Consider the following 23,318-nt stretch of genomic DNA (forward strand, 5'->3'; position numbering starts at 1 on the left):
TATATTGGCCTTGGAGGGAGTGCAGCGTAGGTTTACTAGGATAACACCCGGACTTCAAGGGTTAAGTTACGAGGAGAGATTACACAAATTGGGGTTGTATTCTCTGGAGTTTCGAAGGTTAAGGGGTGATCTGATCGAAGTTTATAAGATATTAAGGGAACAGATAGGGTGGATAGAGAGAAACTATTTCAGCTGGTTGGGGATTCTAGGAGTAGGGGGCACAGTCTAAAAATTAGAACCAGACCTTTCAGGAGTGAGATTAGAAAACATTTCTACACACAGAGTGGTAGAAGTTTGGAACTCTCTTCCTCAAACGGCAATTGATACTAGCTCAATTATTAAATTTAAATGTGAGATAGATAGCTTTTTGGCAACCAAAGGTATTAAGGGATATGGGCCAAAGGCAGGTATATGGAGTTAGATCGCAGATCAGCCATGATCTTATCAAATGGCGGAGCAGGCACGAGGGGCTGAATGGCCTACTCCTGTTCCTATGTCTTGGCCATTCTTGACTGGCTTTTGTGATAGGGCCCTTTCATGAGGTTCACCATGAACAGTGACACTTGATGCCACCCATTGGGTCACTCTACAGTGGGTGTATGTGTAGTTGCAGGCCTGTTTTGCGCAGGGAGGGGTTGGGGGGTGGGGTCTGGTGTGGGCGCTGATCTTTCCAGGTGGTCTGAGGACTGGACTCTTCACACTGTCTGATGTTAGGAGAACCGTTCACATATCAATGACTCTCTGGTCTCACGAGCAGCCAGGTGAGCTGCTGCTCTGCCCGTGGTTCCTCCTCTGCCTCTGCCTCTGCCTCCTCCTCCTCAGCCTCTGCCTCCTCCTCCTCGATGCGGATGGCAGATGTGGATGGGGCCTCAAGTGGTGCCCCTTTCTGTTCCCCTCTGTGCTCTTCTGCAGGTGCCTGTGGCGCAGCACTGTGTTGTGGAGCTCCAACTGGCGGATGTGGACGCCATGCCTGGCGAGGCTGGTGATGTTGCTCATCCTCGGATGTGGTGGTGAATGCAGCCATGGGGTCCCCCCCCATCCTGATGGTGTGAGTTTGATGGGGTCCGCAAAGTAGTTAAATAAGTTTGAAGAGAAGAATTTTGAGTGGAAAGTAAGTATTTGCAGTGAAAACACAAAGATCTTGCAGCCAAAACTTTGTCTGAACGAACTGAGTGCCCTGCTGCAATAAGTGACCTTTTCTCCCCATCTGTCAAATAAGCATTTGAATGTCTCGCTGGCTGCTGGTTGAAACATGTCTGTTGCAACATGGAGTGTTTCCCACAGCACGGGAAACACGCTGAGGATATTTCAAAATCGCACCCCTGCCTCAAAGTGGAGAAAATTAAGCAGCTTTAATTGCCGGTGGGACTTACGCATTTGGGAGGCATGCGCGCACCTAGATGCGTCAGTGGGGAAGCTGGAAGTCTGCGGGTTGGAGCCGTGTTCCAAACCCGAACGGGATTTCCCCGATTTTCTGAGCCCCCCCCCCCCCCCGCTTCCATTGCACCCGCAATTTCCTGAGAAAGTTGAGCCCTTGAAAAGGGATCTGGCCCAGGTGGATTGGCAGGTAAAACAATAATTGAGCAATGGGAGGCCGTCAAAGAGGACTGGACACAGGTACAGACTGGACACATCCCCACGAGGGGGAAAGGAAGGGCATCCAAAACTAGAGCTCCCTGGATGACTAAAAATATAGAGATTAAAATGAAACAGAAAAAGGAGGCTTATGATAAACGTCAGATTCATAATACAGTAGAGAACCAAAGAATACAAAAAGTACAGAGGAGAACTGAAAAAGGAAATAAGAGGGGCAAAGCGAATGTGTGAGAATAGATTAGCGGGTAACATAAAAGGCAACCTTAAAGTCGTCTTTAAACATATAAATAGTAAAATGGTAGTCAAAGGAAGGGCGGGGCTGATTAGCGACCAAAAAGATGATCTTGTAGAGACAGAGGGCACGGCTGAGGCACTAAATGAATACTTCACATCTGTCTTCACTAGAGAAGAGGATGTTGCCAATGTCATAGAATAGGAGGAGATAGTGGAGAAATTGGATGGGATAAAAATAGATAAAGAGGAGGTTCTAAAAAAGATTGGCAGTGCTCAAAATAGAAAAGTCACCCTGTCCGGATGGGATGCATCCTAGGCTACTGAGGGAAGTAAGGGGGGAAATTGTGGAGGCTCTGGCCACAATCTTCCAATCCTCCTTCGCTATGGGAGTTCTGCCAGAGGACTGGAGGATTGCAAATGTTTCACCCCTGTTCAAAAAAGGGGAGAGGGATAAACCTGATAATTACAGGCCAATCGGCCTAATGTCGGTGATGGGGAAACATTTAGAGACAATAATCCGGGACAAAATTAATTGTCACTTGGCAAAACATTGGTTTCTAAATAACAGCCAGCACGGATTTGTTAAAGGCAATTCATGTCTGTCAAACTTGATTGAGGTCTTTGATGAAGTAACGGAGAGGGTTGATAAGTGTTGTGCGGATGATGTGTATATGCACTTTCAAAAGGCGTTTGATAAAGTACAACATAATAGACTTGCTTTAGTACCTCCTTTTTCTATTTTTATCCTATCCAATTTACTGTGTCATTGGCAGCATCCTCTTCAGTGAAGCCAAATGCAAAGTACTCATTTAGTATCTCTGCCTTCACAAGAAGATACCCCTTTGGTCCTTAATCGTCCCCACCTTTCCTTTGACTCTTTATATGTTTATAAGAGACTTTTGGGTTCCCCTTTATGTTACCCACTAATCTTTTCTCATACATTGTCTTTGCCGCTCATATTTCCTTTTTCATTTCTCCTCCGCACTCTCAGTATTCAGCTTGATTCTCTACTGTATTATGAACCTGACATTTATCGTAAGCCTTCTTTTTCTGTTTCATTTTAACCTCAATGTCTTTAATCATCCAGGGAGCTCTAGCTTTGGGTGCCCTTCCTTTCCCCCTCGTAGTCTGTACCCGAACTACCTCCTCTTTGAAGGCCTCCCATTGCTCAATTACTGTTTTACCTGCCAATCCTTGATTCCAATCCACCTGGGGCAGATCCCTTTTCAACACACTGAAATTAGTCCTCTTCCAGTTGAGTATTTTCACATTTGATTGTTCCTTGCCCTTTTCCATAACTGCTCTAAACCTAATGACATTATGATCACTGTTTCCCAAATGTTCTCCCACTGAAACATGCTCCACATTCCCCACTTCATTCCCCAGAACTAGATCCAGCACTGCTTCCTTTCTCGTTGGGCTGGAAATATACTGATCAAGAAAGTTCTTTTGCACACATTTCAGGAATTCCTACCCCTCTTTGCCCTTTACACTGTTACTATCCCAGTATATATTAGGATAATTGAAGTCCCCCATTATCACTACTGTAAAGCTCTTGTATCTTTCTACAATTTGCCGGCACATTTGCTCCTCTATCTCCTTCCCACTATTTGGTGGCCTATAGTAAACACCCAGCAGCATAACAGCTCCTCTCCTGTTCTTTAATTAGATTCTGTCTTTGAACCCTCAAACACATCATTCCTTTCCAGGGCTGTAAAAGTATCTTTGATCGATACTGTCACCCCCACCCCCTCCATTTTTTCCTTCCCTACCTTTTCTGAATACATTATAACCAAGAATGTTAAGTACCCAAGTACCCAATCCTCCCCTTGTTTGAGCCAGGTATCCGTTATTGCCACTGTATCATAATCCCATGTGGCAACTGCACCTGCAGCTTACCAACCTTATTTACCACGCTCCGTGCATTTACGCATGTGCACTCCAAACTCGCCTTTGTCTGCCTTGCATTTTCCCCCGTCTGATCCCTCCTATTTCTGAACTGCCCTTTATTCTAATGCTGTTTATCTCTCCCAGGGCTCTGTTCTTCATCCTGGTTCCCCTCCTCCTGTCAAATCACATTAAACCCCCCCCCCCCACCGCCCACAGCACTAGTTAACCTCCACGCGAGGTCATTGGTCCCAGCCCGTCCACCTTGTACAGGTCCCTCCTGCCCCAGACCTGGTCCCAATGCCCCAGGAACCTGAAGCCGTCCCTCCTGCACCATTTCACCAGCCACGCATTAATCTGTTTTGTCTTGCGACTCCTATGCTCACTAACGTGTGGGTGTAATCCAGAGATCACCACCTTTGAGGTCCTGCTCTTTAGTTTCCTGCATAGCTCATGAAACACTATCCGTAGGACCTCAAGCCTTTTCCTTCCTATGTCATTGGTTGCAAAATGGACCACAACTTCTGGCTGTTCCCCTTCCTCTGACAGGATGTTCTGCACCTTCTCGGTGATGTCATCACACCATGCAAGTCTCATGTCAGCGGTCGCAGAAACACCAGTCTATTCCCCCGACTATCGAATCCCTATAACAACTGCAGTTCTATACTTTGCTGTGCCATGGATGTGCTCTATACTGCACGGCCCCAAGCTGTCGTCACCCTCACCAGTATTCAGTACTGGAAACAGGTGTGTGAGTGCCACACTGCCGGAGGATTCCCACACTGCCTGCCTCTTCTTCCTACTTTGTCGGATGGCCACCCACTTACTACCCTCCTGAACAATCTGTGGCTGTGGGGTGACTACCTCCAGGAAAATGCGATCCAGGAAATTTTTAGCCTCCCAAATGCCCTGCGGTGACACCAGCCTCTCCTCAAGTTCAGAAACTCTGAGCTCGAGCTCGAACAGCTGGAGGCACTTCCTGCACATGTGGTTATCCAGGACAAACGAAGCATCCTGTAGTTCCCACATGACACAGGATGTGCAGTCCCCCATTTTACTTAGAGTTACTGTCTGTTTACCTGAAGTTTAATTTTGTCCTTGTCATAGTTAAATATGAAAGTGTAAATAGATAAATAAACTTTCTTTTCCTTGGGCTTTCTTGCTGGTCCCCCAGTGCTGTCTATGATGTTACTTTTCAGATTTCTCCCGCGCTCTATTTAAAGCTGCTCCTCTCCGATCCCCAAAGCTCTGCTGTCGGTTCTCCCGTGCTCTATTTAAAGCTGCTCCCGTCTGATCCTGAAGTGCCCTATTAGCAAAATGGGACAGTGGCGGCGTGGATACGAAATTGGCTAAGGGACAGAAAGCAAAGAGTAGCGGTGAACAGTTTTTTATACTGGAGGGAAGTATACAGTGGTATTCCCCAGGACCACTGCTCTTTGATATATATTAATGACCTGGAGTTGGGTATAAAGGGCATAATTTCAAAGATTGCAGATGGTATAAAACTCGGAAATGTAGTAAACAGTGAGGAGGATAGTAACAGACTTCAGGAAAATATAGACAGACTGGTGAAATGGGCAGACACATAGCAGATGAAATTTAATGCAGAGAAATATGAAGTGAAGCATTTTGGTTGAAACAGTGAGGCAATATAAACTAAATGGTACAATTTTAAAGGAGGTGCAGGAACAGAGGGACCTTGGGGTTTACGTACACAAATCTTTGAAGATGCGAGGACAAGTTGTTAAGGCTGTTTAAAAATCATACCAGTATTCTTGGCTTTATAAAGTACAAAAGCAAGGAAGTTATGCTAAAGCTTTATAAATCACTGGTTAGACCTCAGCTGGAATATTGTGTTCAATTTAGCAGCAGAATTGTATTCCAGCACAATCTGTAACCTCATGGCCTGGCATATTCCTCACTCTACCATTATCAACAAGCCGGGAGATCAACCCTGGTTCAATGAGGAGTGTAGAAGAGCATGCCAGGAGCAGCACCAGGCGTTCCTAAAAATGAGGTGCCAACCTGGTGAAGCTACAACTCAGGACTACATGCATGCTAAACAGCGGAAGCAACATGCTATAGACAGAGCTAAGCGATTCCACAACCAACGGATCAGAACAAAGCTCTGCAGTCCTGCCACATCCAGTCGTGAATGGTGGTGGACAATTAAACAGCTAACGGGAGGAGGAGGCTCTGTAAACATCCCCATCCTCAATGATGGCGGAGTCCAGCACGTGAGTGCAAAAGACAAGGCTGAAGCGTTTGCAACCATCTTCAGCCAGAAGTGCCGAGTGGATGATCCATCGCGGTCTCCTCCCGATATCCCCACCATCACAGAAGCCAATCTTCAGCCAATTTGATTCACTCCACGTGATATCAAGAAATGGCTGAGGGCACTGGATACAGCAAAGGCTATGGGCCCCAACAACATCCCGGCTGTAGTGCTGAAGACTTGTGCTCCAGAACTAGCTGCGCCTCTAGCCAAGCTGTTCCAGTACAGCTACAACACTGGCATCTACCCAACAATGTGGAAAATTGCCCAGATGTATCCTGTCCACAAAAAGCAGGACAAACCCAATCCGGCCAATTACCGCCCCATCGGTCTACTCTCAATCATCAGCAAAGTGATGGAAGGTGTCGTCGACAGTGCTATCAAGCGGCACTTACTCACCAATAACCTGCTCACAGATGCTCAGTTTGGCTTCCGCCAGGACCATTCAGCTCCAGACCTCATTACAGCCTTGGTCCAAACATGGACAAAAGAGCTGAATTCCAGAGGTGAGGTGAGAATGACTGTCCTTGACATCAAGGCAGCATTTGACTGAGTGTGGCATCAAGGAGCCCTAGTAAAATTGAAGTAAATGGGAATCGGGGGGAAAACTCTTCAGTGGCTGGAGTCATACCTGGCACAAAGGAAGATGGTAGTGGTTGTTGGAGACCAATCATCTCAGCCCCAGGACATTGCTGCAGGAGTTCCTCAGGGCTGTGTCCTAGGCCCAATCATCTTCAGCTGCTTCATCAATGACCTTCCCTCTATCATAAGGTTAGAAATGGGGATGTTCGCTGATGATTGCACAGTGTTCAGTTCCATTCGCAACCCCTCAGATAGTGAAGCAGTCCATGTCCACATGCAGCAAGACCTGGACAACATCCAGGCTTGGGCTGATAAGTGGCAAGTAACATTCGTGCCAGGCAATGATCATCTCCAACAAGAGAGAGACTACCTACCTCCCCTTGACATTTGCCGAATCCCCCACCATCAACATCCTGGGGGTCACCAATGACCAGAAACTTAACAGGACCAGCCACATGAATACTGTGGCTACAAGAGCAGGTCAGAGACTGGGTATTCTGCGGCGAGTGACTCACCTCCTGACTCCCCAAAGCCTTTCCACCATCTACAAGGCACAAGTCAGGAGTGTGATGGAATACTCTCCACTTGCCTGGATGAGTGCAGCTCCAACAACACTCAAGAAGCTCGACACCATCCAGGACAAAGCAGCTCACTTGATTGGCACCCCATCCACCACCCTAAACATTCACTCCCTTCATCACCAGTGCACTGTGGCTGCAGTGTGTACCATCCATAGGATGCACTGCAGCAACTCGCCAAGGCTTCTTCAACACCACCTCCCAAACCCGCGACTCCTACACCTAGAAGGACAAGGGCAGCAGGCACATGGGAACAACACCACCTGCACATTCCCCTCCAAGTCACACATCATCCCGATTTGGAAATATATCGCTGTTCCTTCATCGTCGCTGGGTCAAAATCCTGGAACTCCCTACCTAACAGCACTGTGGGAGAACCTTCACCACACTGACTGCAGTGGTTCAAGAAGGCGGCTCACCACCACCTTCTCAAGGGCAATTAGGGATGGGCAATGAATCATGCTGACCTTGCCAGTGACGCCCACATCCCATGAATGAATAAAAAAAAATTCTGGCACCACACTTTAGGAAGGCCTTGGAGAGGGTGCAGAGGAGATTTACTGGAATGTACTAGGGATGAGGGACTTTGGTTATGTGGAGAGACTGGAAAAGCTGGGACTGTTCTCCTTAGAGCAAACAATGTTAAGGGCAGATTTAATAGAGGTGTTCAAAATTTTGAGGGGATTTGATAGAGTACGCGTGGACCAACTGTTTCCAGTGGCAGAAGGATCAGTAACCAGAGGACACAGATTTAAGGTAATTGGCAAAGGAACCAAAGGGGAGATGAGGAGAAATTTTTAACCTAGCGAGTGGTTATGATTTGTTAAACACTGCCTGAAAGGGTGGTGGAAGCAGATTCAATAGTAACTTTCAAAAGAAAATTGGATAAATACTTGAAGGGAAAAAATTGCAAGGCTACAGGGAAGAGCAGAGGAGTGGGACTAATTGGATAGTTCTTTCAAAGAGCCGGCACAGACACAATGGGCCGAATGGTCTCCTTCTGTGCTGTGTTATTCTATGAACAGATTGTTTTTCCGATGCTTTTTCAGGTAAATTTCATAGTTTCTTGACTGAGAACACTGAGAAGCTGTCTGAATATGTGTGCACAGGTATGTGTATATCTGTGTGTGTGAGAGAGAAAAACTGACAGGCGTATTTCAAATCTGGCAGACAATGCTACTTACACATCCCAGACAGCTTTTGTTTGTGTTCAAATTGCAAACAATCCATTATTTAAAGAAATTGGGATAGTTTTACAAGTCTGTGCTTCCAACAATGAAACCTTACCTGCCAACAATGCAAATCAGAAATTCAATCATTTAATGGTCCGGAAATTGTGGGTAATGTATACCTGAATTTCTGATAGGCACTGCCAATGGACAAGCCTCCCCCACCCACAGCGGGAACTCTTTAAAATCCCCCCACTGTGTGTCTGTGCGTAACCGTATTTCAATAAAGGAGAGGATGACAAAAGGGAATAGGAAAAAGTTAGGAAAGAAGTCAAAAAAATAATTAGGAAGGCAAAGAGGAACTACGAAATGAAATTATCAAAGAATATAAAAAGAAATAGTTAGATATTCTATAGACACTTAAATAACAAAAGGAAAGCTAAGATCGGGATAGAGCCACTAAGAGATGCACAAGGTAAACTCACAGGTAATGACAGTGAAATGGCAGAAATATTGAATAGTTACAAGGTGGACATGACATTAGAATCATAGAATGGTTACAGCACAGAAGGAGGCCATTCGGCCCATCCAGCCGGTGTCAGCTCTTTGCAAGAGCAATCCAGTTAGTTCCATTCCCCCGCTTTTTTCCCGTAGCCCTGCAATTTTTTTCCCCATCAAGTATTTATCCAATTCCTTTTTGAAAGCCACGATTGAATTTGCTTCCACCACCCTTTCAGGCAGCGCATTCCAGTTCATAACTACTTGCTGCGTAAAAACATTTTCCTCATGTTGCCAAAAGCATTAAATCTGTGTCCTCTGGAAGAAGAGATCAAAAAGGATATCAAGACATTTAAGATAGAAAGGAGGGAGATAATTAATAAACTAGACAAACATGGAGAGGAGAAAACCCATGGTCCGGATATCCATGCGTATTAAAAAAAGCTAAGGAAGAGATAGCAAAGCCACTAGTAGGAAAGATTTTGGAATCTTTATTCAAAGATGTAATAGAAAAACATCTAACAACAACAACAATTTGCATTTATATAGCACCTTTAATGTAGTAAAACATACCAAGGCGCTTCACAGGAGCGTTATCAAATAAAATTTCACACCGAACCACAATAAATGGGAGGATACTGAGAGGTGTAGAGGAAGTGAGGGACCTTGGAGTGCATGTCCACAGATCCCTGAAGGTAGCAGGACAGGTAGATAAGGTGGTTAAGAAGGCATATGGAATACCTTCCTTTATTAGCCTTCGCATGGAATATAAGAGCTGGGAGGTTATGCTGGAACTGTATAAAACACTAATTAGTCCACAGCTTGAGTACTGTGTACAGTTCTGGTCACCATGTTACAGGAAGGATGTAATTGCACTAGAGAGGGTACAGAGGAGATTTACGAGGATGTTGCCAGGATTGGAGAATATTAGCTATGAGGAAAGATTGGATAGGCTGGGGTTGTTTTCTTTGGAACAGAGGAGGCTGAGGTCTTGGAGGGAGTGCAGCATAGGTTTACTAGAATGATACCCGGACTTCAAGGGTTAAGTTACGAGGAGAGATTACACAAATTGGGGTTGTATTCTCTAGAGTTTAGAAGGTTAAGGGGTGATCTGATCGAAGTTTATAAGATATTAAGGGGAACAGATAGGGTGGATAGAGAGAAACTATTTCCGTTGGTTGGGGATTTTAGGAGTAGGGGGCACAGTCTAAAAATTAGAGCCAGACCTTTCAGGAGCGAGATTAGAAAACATTTCTACACACAAAGGGTTGTAGAAGTTTGGAACTCTCTTCCGCAAACGGCAATTGATACTAGCTCATTTGCTAAATTTAAATGTGAGATAGATAGCTATTTGGCAACCAAAGGTATTAAGGGATATGGGCCAAAGGCAGGTATATGGAATTAGATCACAGATTAGCCATGATCTTATCAAATGGTGGAGCAGGCACGAGGGGCTGAATGGCCTACTCCTGTTCCTATGTTCCTATGTGATTTAATTGAGGTGTACAAAATTATGAGGGGCCTAGATAGAGTGGACAGGAAGGACTTATTTCTCTTAGAAGAGAGGTCAATAACCAGGGGGCATAGATTTAAAGTAATTGGTAGAAGGATTAGAGGGGAGCTGAGGAGAAATGTTTTCACCCAGAGGGTGGTGGGGGTCTGGAACTCACTGCCTGAAAGGGTGATAGAGGCAGAAACCCTCAACTCATTTAAAAAGTACCTGGATGTGCACCTGAAGTGCCGTGATCTACAGGGTTACGAACCAAGAGCTGGAAAGTGGGATTAGGCTGGGTGGCTCACTTTCAGCCGGTGTGGACACGATGGGCCGAATAGTCTCCTTCTGTGCCGTAAATTTTCTACGATTCTATGAGTCTATGATTCTGAGGTTTTGTGAATGATAATGTAATCTTTCACGAAGCACCATCATTATTGTGGGATACATTGTGCCAACTGAAAATGGTTCTTGTTTCTTCCAGCACCAGCACAATGGTGATTTTGTTTTTCTCATTACTAGCAATGATTTTTGGGGAAGGATTAGGCAAATATTTTCCGTTTCTTTATTCGTTAGAATCGATTATTACAGGGTGATTTGCTAAAGGTATTTCAAATTATAAAGGGATGGGACAGAGTGGATAGAAGCAGACTGTTTTGGGCGATGAAGGATTCTAGTATGAGGGGACATTAGCATAAGATTAAATGTAAGAGATTTCGAACAAAGAGAAGGAGTGACTTTATGACAGAGGTTGTGAAGCTGTGGAGTGCAGTAGTGGAGTTAGTGATTGAAGCAGAGACCATGGGGTAGATTTTCACCCGTAGCAGACTTTGGGCGGCCAGCAGAGCACATCAGCCAGCCACCGATCGTCCCTGCAGGCGGCGAATGAGCACCCCGCGGCAGTCTGCGACTCCAGGCAGCGGCAATATCAGGCAGCGTGGCCGGATTCCGGGCCGGAAGAAAGTAAGTGTGTGGGTGGGTGGGTGAAGGCCAATCTCAGGAAGGTGAAAAGACCCCGAGCAGCAGCGGCCCAGGTTGTTTCTGTGGAGCCCAGCGGAGCTCCCCTGCTCCTCCTGGCCCCACTAAAATAAATTGAAACTTACCCGCTTGGTTCCTTTCCGGCTGGACCACCAGTTGATACGGTGCGGATGGTGTGCTGCGCCCAGTCTGTGTCCGAAAATGGCAATTGGGGTCCGTTTTATGTCATAGGACCCCGATTAAATGGGCGTACAGTCCGACTCAGGCAGGCGTCCTGGCCGTCCAGCGCTCTGAAATTGGTGTCGAGCAGATTGAGAGCGGGAACATGGCAGTAAGCTTTACCCCACCATCTTAGTGGCGTTACCGCCTTGTGTCCGCCCAGCGGCGCCAATGAAAATCTCCCCCCATTTCAGTATTTAACAATCAGATAGATAGATGCTCGAAGGGATCTGGGAACGGGACAGGTACACAGGATTTGGACTATTGCCCACTGACGCGGCCTGGTTGGGACAAACAACCTTTTTCCATGTTGTGATTTCTGTGTAATAAAAATTTATTGGACTCTTCCATTCCTGTTATAGCAGATCCTAAATTGAATTCTTTTTCCAAAAATAAAAGTGAATTAATTGTTTGGGTGGGTACCATATCATTGATTATTGTTCTTACACGGAGCTGCTTTGTTGTGTGGCCATGTCTTTTTATTTGATTTAAAGCAGCAGGTAGTGCTGAATAGTAATGAACCTTCAGGTAAATTTTAAGGCTGCATCTACGTTTGCCTACTCTAAAACTTCCAAAGTAAGCCATTGGTTGTAAAGTGTTTTGGGATGGCTCAGAGATGTGAAATGTGCTATATCAATGCAAGTTCTCTCTTGCAATCGGAAAACCAACCTTCCACCAGGACGCGAGGTGTTTTCTGAGTAGGCATATTTTCTGTCAAATGATTTCACATTCTAAGCAGCAGAGGTAAAATGGTGCCTCCTGCTAGGTTTAGGCTGCTTGGGTATGGATGAAAATGCTTTAAGCATAGCTTTTCCACTATTCCAGAGCACAGAGTACAGGCATTCCACAGACTGTATATCCTTTATCTTGTTAGACTACCAGGAATCAGACAGGTCTGAAGTAACATGTTCCACCCATAATGGGAATGAATCATTTTTCAGCAACAGGTAGTAGCAACTTGCCCAACAACCAGCTTGACAACAGTAACCTATCACAGGATAGGTCAAATGGAACCATACTCTATGTGGAGCAGCATTTTTGGAAATGGTATGTACATCCAACCCCCAGTATCGGAACTAGACACTTTGTTGTAGAGAAAATTAGCCCATATTTCATGTCCCGAAATATATGTTTTGCTTTTATTGAAGGGATGGTTCTGGTGTCACTGAGTCCAAAATTCAGCCCGAGGTGTTGAACACACCAATGGTGTTTTATTTTAACTTTTGAAGTATGTGTTTTTATCACCTGTTACCAAGCAAATGTGTTTTACAAATTTGTTATTTTTGTCTGTGATCCGTGTTGTTACAGTCAAATTTTAATTAACATCTACTTGCTCCCTGTTGCCTGCCTGAATGGTATTTTGGTATGTATTATTTACCAATTTACAGACCGCAGTGAATTACATATTTACATCTGTATGTGAAAGGACATAATGTGTATAATAGCCATTTGAATTACATTTTTTAATTGTTTATCTTGTATATCAGTACAAAAAAATTACAAAAATGTTCAATCTTTTCATTAGCCCAAATTAAAAACGCAGGAAGTTACTGATCTTGAGGAGACAGTGGCAGCACTGAAAGCTGATTTTGAGAAGACCCTGAATATGAGCACTGAAAACCAGAAGAGTCTGCAGGATAATCTCATTTCCACTAAACATGATCTGCTCAAAATACAGGAACACCTATCGCTGGCTGAAAAGGTTTGTACTGGGAAACTCATCATTAAATAGAAATAGATTAATGCCCCTCAACTTTTGAATGTAGCAGAAAAACTGAAGCTTGCTCCAGGCAGGATGAGTTTTGTAAGAAAACAGCACACTAATTGTTTTTAATGGGAGGAAATGAAAACACTGCCAATTCAAATAAACAAAATAACATTGTATGTTCAGAGAAACATTGTACTGCTTGTACGGGATAATGTATTACTGTTGTGCTAAGCTGTTTTAATCCTTCAATGTTGGAAAAAGTGTTGCTACATTTTTGAATTTAGCTTCTGCTGAATGAAATATTCATTGAGCTATTATAGATACCAGAGGAAATCCATTCCTAACAAGGAATTAAAACCTACTTATATTGACAAGGAGCCAGATGAGCAGCAGTTAAAAAGGAACAAAACAAAAGGAAGGGGGAGAAACACATACACACACACACACACACACACACACACTGCAGCGGTTCAAGAAGGCGGCTCACCACCACCTTCTCAAGGGCAACTAGGGATGGGCAATAAATGCCGGCCTCGCCAGCGACACCCACATCCCATGAACAGATAAAAAAAATAGAATGACCTGTAGTGCTTTAGTAGAAAGCATAAGATGGTTAAATGGCTGAAGTGATTTAAACGTGAGACAATAGGAGACATAATGAGAGACAAATTATAGACATTTACAAGACATAGCATGAGCTGAGGCATTCGGGGGGTGGAGAGGGGTGGTGGTTGAAAGAACGATAAAATGGCAAATGAAAGCAGGCCAGGAGCATGGGAGAAGGATAAATAGCAAGTCTGCACTTGCTCTGCCAGCGTAGTGTTCCAACAGAGGGTCCCCACCCCAGCCACCAATTGTCCCTCTCCCCACCCCCCGAAATGCTGACTCACCCATCCCACACTGCCTGCACTTCATGCCAAAAGTAAAGTGAGAGCTATAGTTAAGGTCTGAAGTTATTAAAGTCAGTATTGAGGCCAGAGTAATAGAAAGATAAGGCGCTTCAAGCTTGAATTGAGCTTCATTGGAACTGTGTAGAGGGCCTAAGGCAGGGAGTTCACAGTGGGTCAGGGAATTGAAGTGGCTGGGAGATCACGGTCGTACTTGCAGAGAACAGAAGTGTTCCACAAAGTGGTCACCCATTCTGCATTTGGTCTTTCCGGTGTAGGGGACACCGCACCATGAGCAGCAAATACAGTATGCTAGGTTGGAGGAAGCACATGTAAATTTTTGTCTCACCTGGAAGGAATGTTTGGGGCCCCGGACAGTGGTGTGGGAGGAGGTAAATGGGCGTGTTGCATCTTCTGTGCCTGCGGTGGAAGGAGAACAGGTGGTAGAGGTGGTGGAAAAGTGAACCAGGGTGTCACAGAGAGAATGGTCCCTTCCGAAAACGCAACATAACGCTATATAAATGCAAGTTGTTGTGTGTAAAACAATTCTCCTCATCTCCTCTAATTGTGGGAGTCATTGGGCTTGTAATAGATGGTATCAGTGGAAAACCCATTCCCGGAGATCGAGAAGTCCGTGAAGGAAATAAAAGAGTCAGAGAGTCAAGGAAAGGAAAGGGGTGAGTGAAAATGTGAAACATATTTAATGAAATTCACTAGAACACGACGAGAACAGGAATCAGCTCTTCCTGTGATAAATGTAATGGAAAAAGAGGTCAGTGAGGGGACTTGAGTAGGACAAAGACAGTTAAACATGTCTTATAAAAAAACAGGCATATCTAAGACCTAAGCAGGTTCACATCATGACACCTTTTATCTGGAAGAAGTGAATGGAGTTAAAAGAAAAGTTATTCAAAGTGAGAAAAGTTCAATGATGCAGTCATGTCAGTTGCTCCATTCCCCTCACTTACTCTAACTCCCTCTGAACTTGCAGCACACTTTTCTCTCATGTCCAATCCTGACATCATTATCAAACTTGCTGACAAAGGGATGCTAGTTTTGTATGGCATAAGGGTCTCTCCCTTGCTGAGCCTGAACATCAATTCTCTTGACAACACTCCTGGACCACTACCCATTACTGAACTATCGTTTCCTTGACTGACTCATCCCTCTCTGGGTATGGGCCTTCTACTGACATCTATTACAAACTCACCAACTACCTGGATTATATTGCTTCCCATTTGCTTCCTGTGAGGACTCCATTCCTTTCTTCAAGTTCACGATCTTGAAAATCTTTAGTTAATGTTTTAACGAACAGCTGAGTGAGTATTCACAAGGTGTTAATTGGGAGCAGCTGAAAACATAACTTAAACTTGGCAGCATATTTGTCTTAATACTTTACATCTTACTCATCGAAGAATTTGGAGGGTGAACCATTGTCCAGGTCAATGTGAATGGCCTATGAGAGGAGAAAAATTAGCTTGATTACACAAACTTGTAGATGAGGTAATATTCATTCTCAAGTATTTGAATCTTGTTAGTGCCTATCTAAATAGAAATAGAGCAAGTAAGTGTAAGTGGACATAGTTTTGCTTTTGCAAAAAAGAATCTCACAAACTCCGTGATCTTTTAAGCTAGGTCATTTGTTTGCGCCCAGATTCCACATCGCTCTGGGTGCAAATGTGGAGAAAACTGCAGGCCTACATGCTGGTCTGGAAAACCCAAGATTAATACCTTTAAATGAGACTGGTCTGGTGAATATGTTGGTGTGTTACACCTTTGGACTGGGTCACCTGGGAATTTTTAAACAGGGGTCACTATGTAATTTGTGGAGGTGTTTGTACCACGGGTAAGAATGAAGGTAGATTTGCGCCAGTCGTTACAGAAAGTAATTCGCTCTGAAGCACAATACGCCTGAGTATCCTCGATCTTTTACATCCGTCCATCAATCCTTGTGTCCAAATGAATCTCTGCTGACAAAACTGGCCATGCCCCCTGCTCTCAAATGCGAGTATTCTCCAATTGCACTTGTGCGGGGGTCTCTTAACATTGTGTCCAGATTTTCAGACGCACAGGCACCCGTAATCCTCTGATCAACTGACCAGGAGAGAATTGACGCCTCCATCATTTCATGCCGCTGCAGGAAGCCATTATACCAGCTGTTCCTGAAAAAAATTAAGAAAGATGGCTCATTTTATGGCTGCATCCCTGTTTTTTTTGTTATATTGGAGGGGGAGGATGGAGACAACCAGAGACAGGAGGCCCAAAGAGTGAAGCATCACAGGAGGAGACTGCACTCCATTCGCAGGTACTCAGCCTGGAGAATATACAGGCCTCGACTGACATTGCAGGAGATGTCTGAGGAGCTGACTGTGCGCTGTTTGCGCTTCACAAAGGATGCTATCAGCGGACTCTGTGACTGACTTGGAGCCTCGGTCCAGGTGCTGCAGAGCCCTCACAGTGGAAATTAAGTGACTGCGGCCCTCAGCTTTTACGGGTCTAGCTCCATCCAAGCATCCACGGGGGACCTTTGCTGAATCAGCCAAGCGGCCGTGAAGGAGAGCATTCAACAGGTGACTGACGCCCTGTTCCGTAGAGCTGGAGAGTCCATCATATTTGCAATGTCTGCGGTGGATCAATGGCAGAGGGCGCTAAGCTTCTATAGAATTGCTGGCTTCCCCATAGTGCTCGAAGGTCTGGACCTCGACATTCCAGGAGAGGAGCCAATACAGGCGGAGGATCCTGCACTGCGGGAGCCGGAGCAAAGGGATGCGGCTCATCCTCAGGAGGCAAGCGTTCGAGATGGCAGCGTTGTCAGAGCCTGTGGTGCAGGCTTTTACCCAATGAGCCCCGCCCCCCACCGCAGAGGTCGCAACAGAAGAAGCCTCGGACACTGATCCCTTCAAATTCAAATAAGGTTTTATCACAAAAATGTTAAAAGTGCAAATTGTTAATGTCAAGTAGCACTCTTGTGTAAACAAGTTAAACATCTTATAATTACCAGAAAATCAGGGTCAAACATTCAAACAGCTGTAAACCTGAGTTCAAACAATGGAAACATTTTGATTGTTTTGTGCAAAATTTTGATAATTTTCAAAGACTTTCATGAATATTTAACATTTTCAAATATGCATCTTTTTAAATATCAGAAACAATAAAGGGACGGTAGATAACTTCCAGCCTGGCCGCTTCCCCCCGCAGATGACAAAGGAGGAGAAAGGAGGTAGTATAGACAAGCTTAAAATTCCCCCGACACACACACACTCTCTCTCTCTCTCTCTCTCGGCACCTCGTTTGATCCCCGAGCCCAGACAAACTCTTCAGCCTGCTGCCCCGCATTCCCCCTGCGGTGTCTACAGTGGATGGGTCGGAAAGTTAGGGCTTGTGGTGGGATGCTGGTGTGACGAGCTGTGGTTCATCGTTCCTTATGGCCCGCCTGCTCCTGGAGCAGAGATGCTGCTGCCGGCCCCCCAGGATTGAGATCCTGAGCTGTTTCGTGCAGCCTGCCGTGTGCAACTAGCAACGTACCTGCTGCGGTAAGGCTGGACTCCAGGGTGGTGCTGAAACTCAAGGAGGAGGAAGCATCAGCCACTTGGACGTACATGAGCCGACCTCCCAATGCGGTCTTGATCTACTGCCCCAGCCAGCACCCTGATGGGTGGAATGATGGCAGCCGTGAGGTCCCGCATGGTCTCAGAAAGCGCCACGGACATGAGCTGCATTAGAAAACCAGAGCCCTGTGCCTCCATCTCCTTGGAAGCTGCTCTGCCTCCCTTTCCCATACCCTCACCCCCTCTTCCATCTCCTCTTCCTCCTCCAAGACATCCCCCTCCCCCTCCACAGCAGCTGCCTTCCTGTGTCTCTGGTGACCTGCGGGAAGAGAAACACATTTAAAATGGTTGCCCTTGCGAATGCTGAGATGCCCCACAGGGTGAGCCTTGAGAAATAACAATCGGGCATGTTCTCATCTGATTGTGGACTCTTTCACCCCCCCTTGGAATGCTCCATGCATTCAGATAAAGAGCCTTTAATTTTGACTTTCTACCATTTTTTTCTTGCTTTGACCTTACTTGTTGATGCTCTATTATTGGTAAACTCTCTGTCCCTTCCTGCCACACTCTGCTTATCTTTAACCAAATCACTACACTGCTCTGTTGCCTTGACTTTTCTCATTAGATATTTAAATTTCCCATCACCTGACCCCCCGCCCCCTTTTTAGTTTAAAGCCCTACATCCCTAGTTAGAGGGTTCTAAACGAGGTGACTGCAGAGATAGTGGATGCATTGGTTGTGATCTTCCAAAATTCCCCGGATTCTAGAACGGTCCCAGTGTACTGGAAGGAGCAAATGTAACCCCGCGATTCAAGAAAGGAGGGAGAGTGAAAACAGGGAACAACAGGCCAGTTAGCCTGACATCAGTCCTCGGGAAAATGCTGGAATCCATTATTAAGGAAGTGGTAACAAGGCACTTAGAGAATCATAATATGATTAGGCAGAGTCAACATGGTTTTATGAAAGGGAAATCATGTTTGACAAATTGAATAGAGTTTTTTGAGGATGTAACTAGCAGGGTGGATAAAGGGGAACCAGTGGATGTCGTATATTTGGATTTTCAAAATGCATTCAATAAGTTGCCACATAAAAGGTTTACAATTGTAAACAATTTTACAACATCACGTTATAGTCCAACAATTTTATTTGAAATTCACAAGCTTTCGGAGGCTTCCTCCTTCCTCAGGTGAATGTTGTGGAAATGAAATCCTCGAACCCTTCCACAACATAAAAGGTTGTTACACAAGATAAGAGCCCATGGGGCTGGGGGTAACATATTAGTATGGATAGAGGATTGGCTAAAGGACAGAAAACAGAGAGTAGGGATAAATTCTCAGGTTGGCAGGCTGTAACTAGTGGGGTACCACAAGGATCGGTGCTTGGGCCTCAGCTATTTACAATCTATATTAATGACTTAGTTGAAGGGACCGTGTGTAATGTATCCAAGTTTGCTGATGATACAAAGCTAGGTGGGAAAGTAAGCTGTGAGGAGGACACAAAGAATCTGCAAAGGGGTATAGACAGGTTAAGTGAGTGGGCAAGAAGGTGGCAGATGGAGTTTAATGTGGGGAAATGTGAGGTTATTCACTTTGGTCGGAAGAATAGAAAAACATTATTTTTTAAATGGTGAGAAACTATTAAATGTTGGTGTCCAGAGAGACTTGGGTGTCCTGGTACAAGAAACACAAAAATTTAGCATGCAGGTACAGCAGGCAATTAGGGAAGCAAATGGCATGTTGGCCTTTATTGCAAGGGGTTTGGAGTACACGGGTAAGGAAGTCTTACTACAATTGTACACAGCTTTAGTGCGACCTCACCTGGAGTACTGTGTACAGTTTTGGTCTCCTTATCTAAGGAAGGATATACTTGCCTTAAAGGCGGTGCAACGGAGGTTCACTAGATTAATTCCTGGGATGAGAGGGTTGTCCTATGAGGCGAGGTTGAGTAGAATGTGCCTATACTCTCTGGAGTTTAGAAGAATGAGAGGTCATCTCATTGTAACATATAAGATTCTGAGGGGGCTTGACAGGGTAGAAGCTGAGAGGTTGTTTCCACTGGCTGGAGAGTCTAGAACTAGGGGTCATAGTCTCAGGATAAGAGATCGGCCATTCAAGACTAAGATGAGGAGGAATTTCTTCACTCAGAGGGTTGTGAATCTTTGGAATTTTCTACCTCAGAGGGCTGTGGATGCTGAGTCGTTGAGTATATTCAAGACTGAGATCGATAGATTTCTGGACCCTGGGGGAATCAAAGGATATGGGGATTGGGCGGGAAAGTGGAGTTGAAGTTGAAGATCAGCCACGATCTGATTGAATGGTGGAGCAGGTTGGGGGGCTGTATGGCCTACTCCTGCTCTTCTTTCTTATGTTCTTATGTTCCCCCCCCCCACCTCGGCCTCCACTGCTGCCACAATGTGTAGCAGCCCAGCAGCTCTGCTGCCTTTTGTTCAGGTGGGAGTAGATAGCGGTGGTTTGGGAGCCCCCCTCCCCCCACTCTTCGCACTCTTGGGGGAATTGTGTGCATTCTTACAAAGACAAAAATGAAAAAGATTAGTCTTGTGCTTTAATTGTGTGCAGCAATTAAAGGAGGTACTGGTCTGCATTTATCAGGGGGTGGGGAGGGGGGGTTCTTGGCAATAGGTCGCTAATCAGCTTGTTCCGCCTGAGTACATGATCACATTAGAGTAGAAGAAAGTTACGGCATTGTGAGTTTCTTACCTTCCCTGCTCTAGTCAGGTCATTAAACTTCTTTCAACACTGCTCCGTGAGGAGGACACAATTGCAATGCCTCTGCAACTTTGGCCCATGGCCACCTCCTGTCCACATGTGAGTGCTGGGATGTTGGGGAGCTGAACAGCTGCTCGCTCCTTCCTTCCACCTCATCCAAGATGGGCCTGCAGGTCTCCGTCAGCGAAGTTGAAAGCCCTTTTCCTGGCAGCCTTCTCCGGTGATTCAGTAGTAGTTATCTGTCAGAAGGGATAAGTTTGAGACAATTCAGAGTCTACAGAGCGAATTAAATGAATGAATTTAAAATTCTGCAGATCAGAGAGCAGTAAGATGCTTACCTTGCACGCCCCAGCCTCACTCTGAAGGGAAAAAAATGTCTTGACTTTTATAGTCCTTCACCCAAGTACCTTGAGGCTCTTTGGTTCTATTCCAATTATGTTTCAACCCCGCTCAGATATTACGCAGATTTATGGCTATTTTTATGTTCAGGCATGTTCTAATTAGATTGCAAGGATACTTGGGCGTAATTTGACATTGGCAAAATGGGAGCAGCTTCGGCAGCAATTCAGAAGGTCCGACTTCTGGATTACACCGACTTGGGAAACTCCTGGCCGTATTGACATCCTGTTTGAAGGTTATTGATTTGCAAATCCGAAGCACAATTGAGATCTCCTGTACTTGTTAATTTTGGTTTTGAGCTTGGACTGGGGTTTTAAGAATAGTTTCTCTGCCAGATTCATGACAATTATAAATAACATGGCCTCCAGAGGTTTATCCCTTTGTCGTGATTTACAAACCTCGGTCGATTCAGGTGTCATTCCTTTCCCTCGAGGAGTGGAATCCCTTGAATCACGTTGGAACTTGTGATGCTTTTCATCAATAGGATGAGTTTCCTGTAGCTGTGCAATACTATAGTCTCATTCAGTTTTTAAAGAATGGTTTGCATACAAATAAATGTACTAAATGGCATCCAATGGGGGGAGTAAAATATTAGCTGCCAGTTCCAGTCAAAAGCATTACTATAGCATTCTGGCTCAGAATTTCCTGAAATGGTATAACTGGCAAGTGATGCCAAAATTTACGCCAGTTTCTTCACCAATCTTGCTGCCCGATACGCCAACATTTCATGTCAATCTCGCTTCATGCGCCAGAACATAAAAAACGTGTAAACAAGCAGAAATCAGAGTAAACAATCGGGGCCTGAGGAAAGCGCAGATCTCATGCCAGATTCCTTCTTTAATCCCATTTATATGTATGAAGATTAAAGTTTGAAGCTATCAAACAGCATGTTTAAGATAATGCAATAAGTGGAAGCATTTCAGTTTTTAATGTGACCCATTCTGATGCCATGAAAATGCAATAAAAGCTGTAGAAGATACATGCAGTTCTCAGTGAAGAGTAATTTTAAAATGGGTTACAAAATCGCAATAAAACACCAGAAATATGACTATGGGTCCTGCTGCACCTAAATTTTGGGCTTTTTCAGAAGTAAATGCAGAAAACTAGCGCTCTCTGGTCTTTTGCTCGGGGGAGCAGAGCTATGTTAGTGAGCAGCTGAGGATATCGGCAAAGGTTTTGCTAAATCGTTGCAAAAGGTGAGGCAACTCAGGCACTGCGTAAAAACCGGCGTAAGTCACACATGAATTTCCTCGATCTTTCGCGTTTATGCCTTACTCATACTGTTGTTTCGGCACAAGTTTGGAGGAGATTCCAGGCCACCATATACAAACAGAAATAATATAAAATCTGTACAAAACATAACTGGAAAAACGTGGGTCATTGACAGTGGAATTTAACATTTGTAAAACAAACACATCAACTTCACCATTTGGTGTTTGGTGTATATTTTTTAAAACTGTAATTCTACTGATGCTTCATGTTGTAATAATTTCTATTTCCCCCTCAGCAACCGTACCAGTATAGTAATCACCAACTCTCCCCCCACCCCACCCCAAGCAGAAATGAATGCTTCCTATTGTAAGCCATTAAAGATGGCTTTTGCAAGAAACAACAGTGGTACTTTCCCGTTGGAGGGGGTGTAAAATGGGTGGTGGTGGATTGGCTGCCTGTTACACACCCCACCCGATTTGCCTTTCTATTGAAGTGAATGGAAAGGTGAGGTGTATAACGGGCAGCCGATCTGCTATCACTCGTCTTACACCTCCGCCAAAGTGGAAGGTTCTGCCCAAAGTGCATAACAGAAGCAGCCAGCTAGTGAGTAACAAAACAGTTTGCAAGTCTCATGCAGATAACATTTTTTGCTGTTTTACTAGAAGAGATGCCTTTACCCAGTTATGTATATTGATTGACTTCTACGTGTTACTCTTTCAATTAAATGTTCATTTTAATAACAGGAGTTGGACAAAAAGTTCCAGGAAACAGCTGCTTATCGCAATATGAAAGAAATATTAACAAAGAAGAATGACCAAGTGAAAGAATTACGCAAACGCCTCTCAAAGTAAGTCGACATCTGAAACGAAAAAGATTCTGTCAATCCGGATTTAAAAGGGTAGAGATCCCAATCCACTATTCACAATATCAGAACAGACATGGAAGGTCATTTAGCCCATCTTTATTTATCTATCCAAAAATGCCCTTCAATCCCTCCCATTTCAGAATCTAATTGTTTCTTAAATGATTCTAGGGTTTGCCTTCACCACTCTTATCTGGAAGTCCAGTCCAAATGTTGAGCCTTCTTTGGGTGAAAAAGTGCTGCCTGAGATCAGTCTTAAATTTGCCTTCGTTTTAGGCCTCTATTCCTTTTGTCCTTCTCTTGCAATTTTAAGTAATATTATGATTTAACTTTTCCATTCCCTTAACTATCTTTTATATACCTCTATAAGATCACCTTGGACACCTCCTCTCCAGGCTGCAAAGCCCATGGGCGAGAAATTCAGTATGCACTAATCTTAATGATCTGTGCATGGAGTGAGCACTTCCC

The 23,318-nt window shown here is 44.6% G+C and overlaps 1 protein-coding gene across 1 annotated transcript in view; it reads left to right on the top strand.

The window, feature by feature from the left end:
* lztfl1 (leucine zipper transcription factor-like 1) overlaps positions 1 to 23,318 on the top strand; it is an 87,700-nt gene that overhangs the window by 48,399 nt on the left and 15,983 nt on the right. The window contains exons 8-9 of the mRNA XM_067999995.1: positions 13,034 to 13,210; positions 22,732 to 22,835. Of these exons, the coding sequence (XP_067856096.1) occupies positions 13,034 to 13,210; positions 22,732 to 22,835 (281 nt within the window). The remainder of the gene's footprint in view (positions 1 to 13,033; positions 13,211 to 22,731; positions 22,836 to 23,318) is intronic.

This window comes from Heptranchias perlo, chromosome 2 (assembly GCF_035084215.1).
Source record: "Heptranchias perlo isolate sHepPer1 chromosome 2, sHepPer1.hap1, whole genome shotgun sequence".
Taxonomy (NCBI): Eukaryota; Metazoa; Chordata; class Chondrichthyes; order Hexanchiformes; family Hexanchidae; genus Heptranchias; species Heptranchias perlo.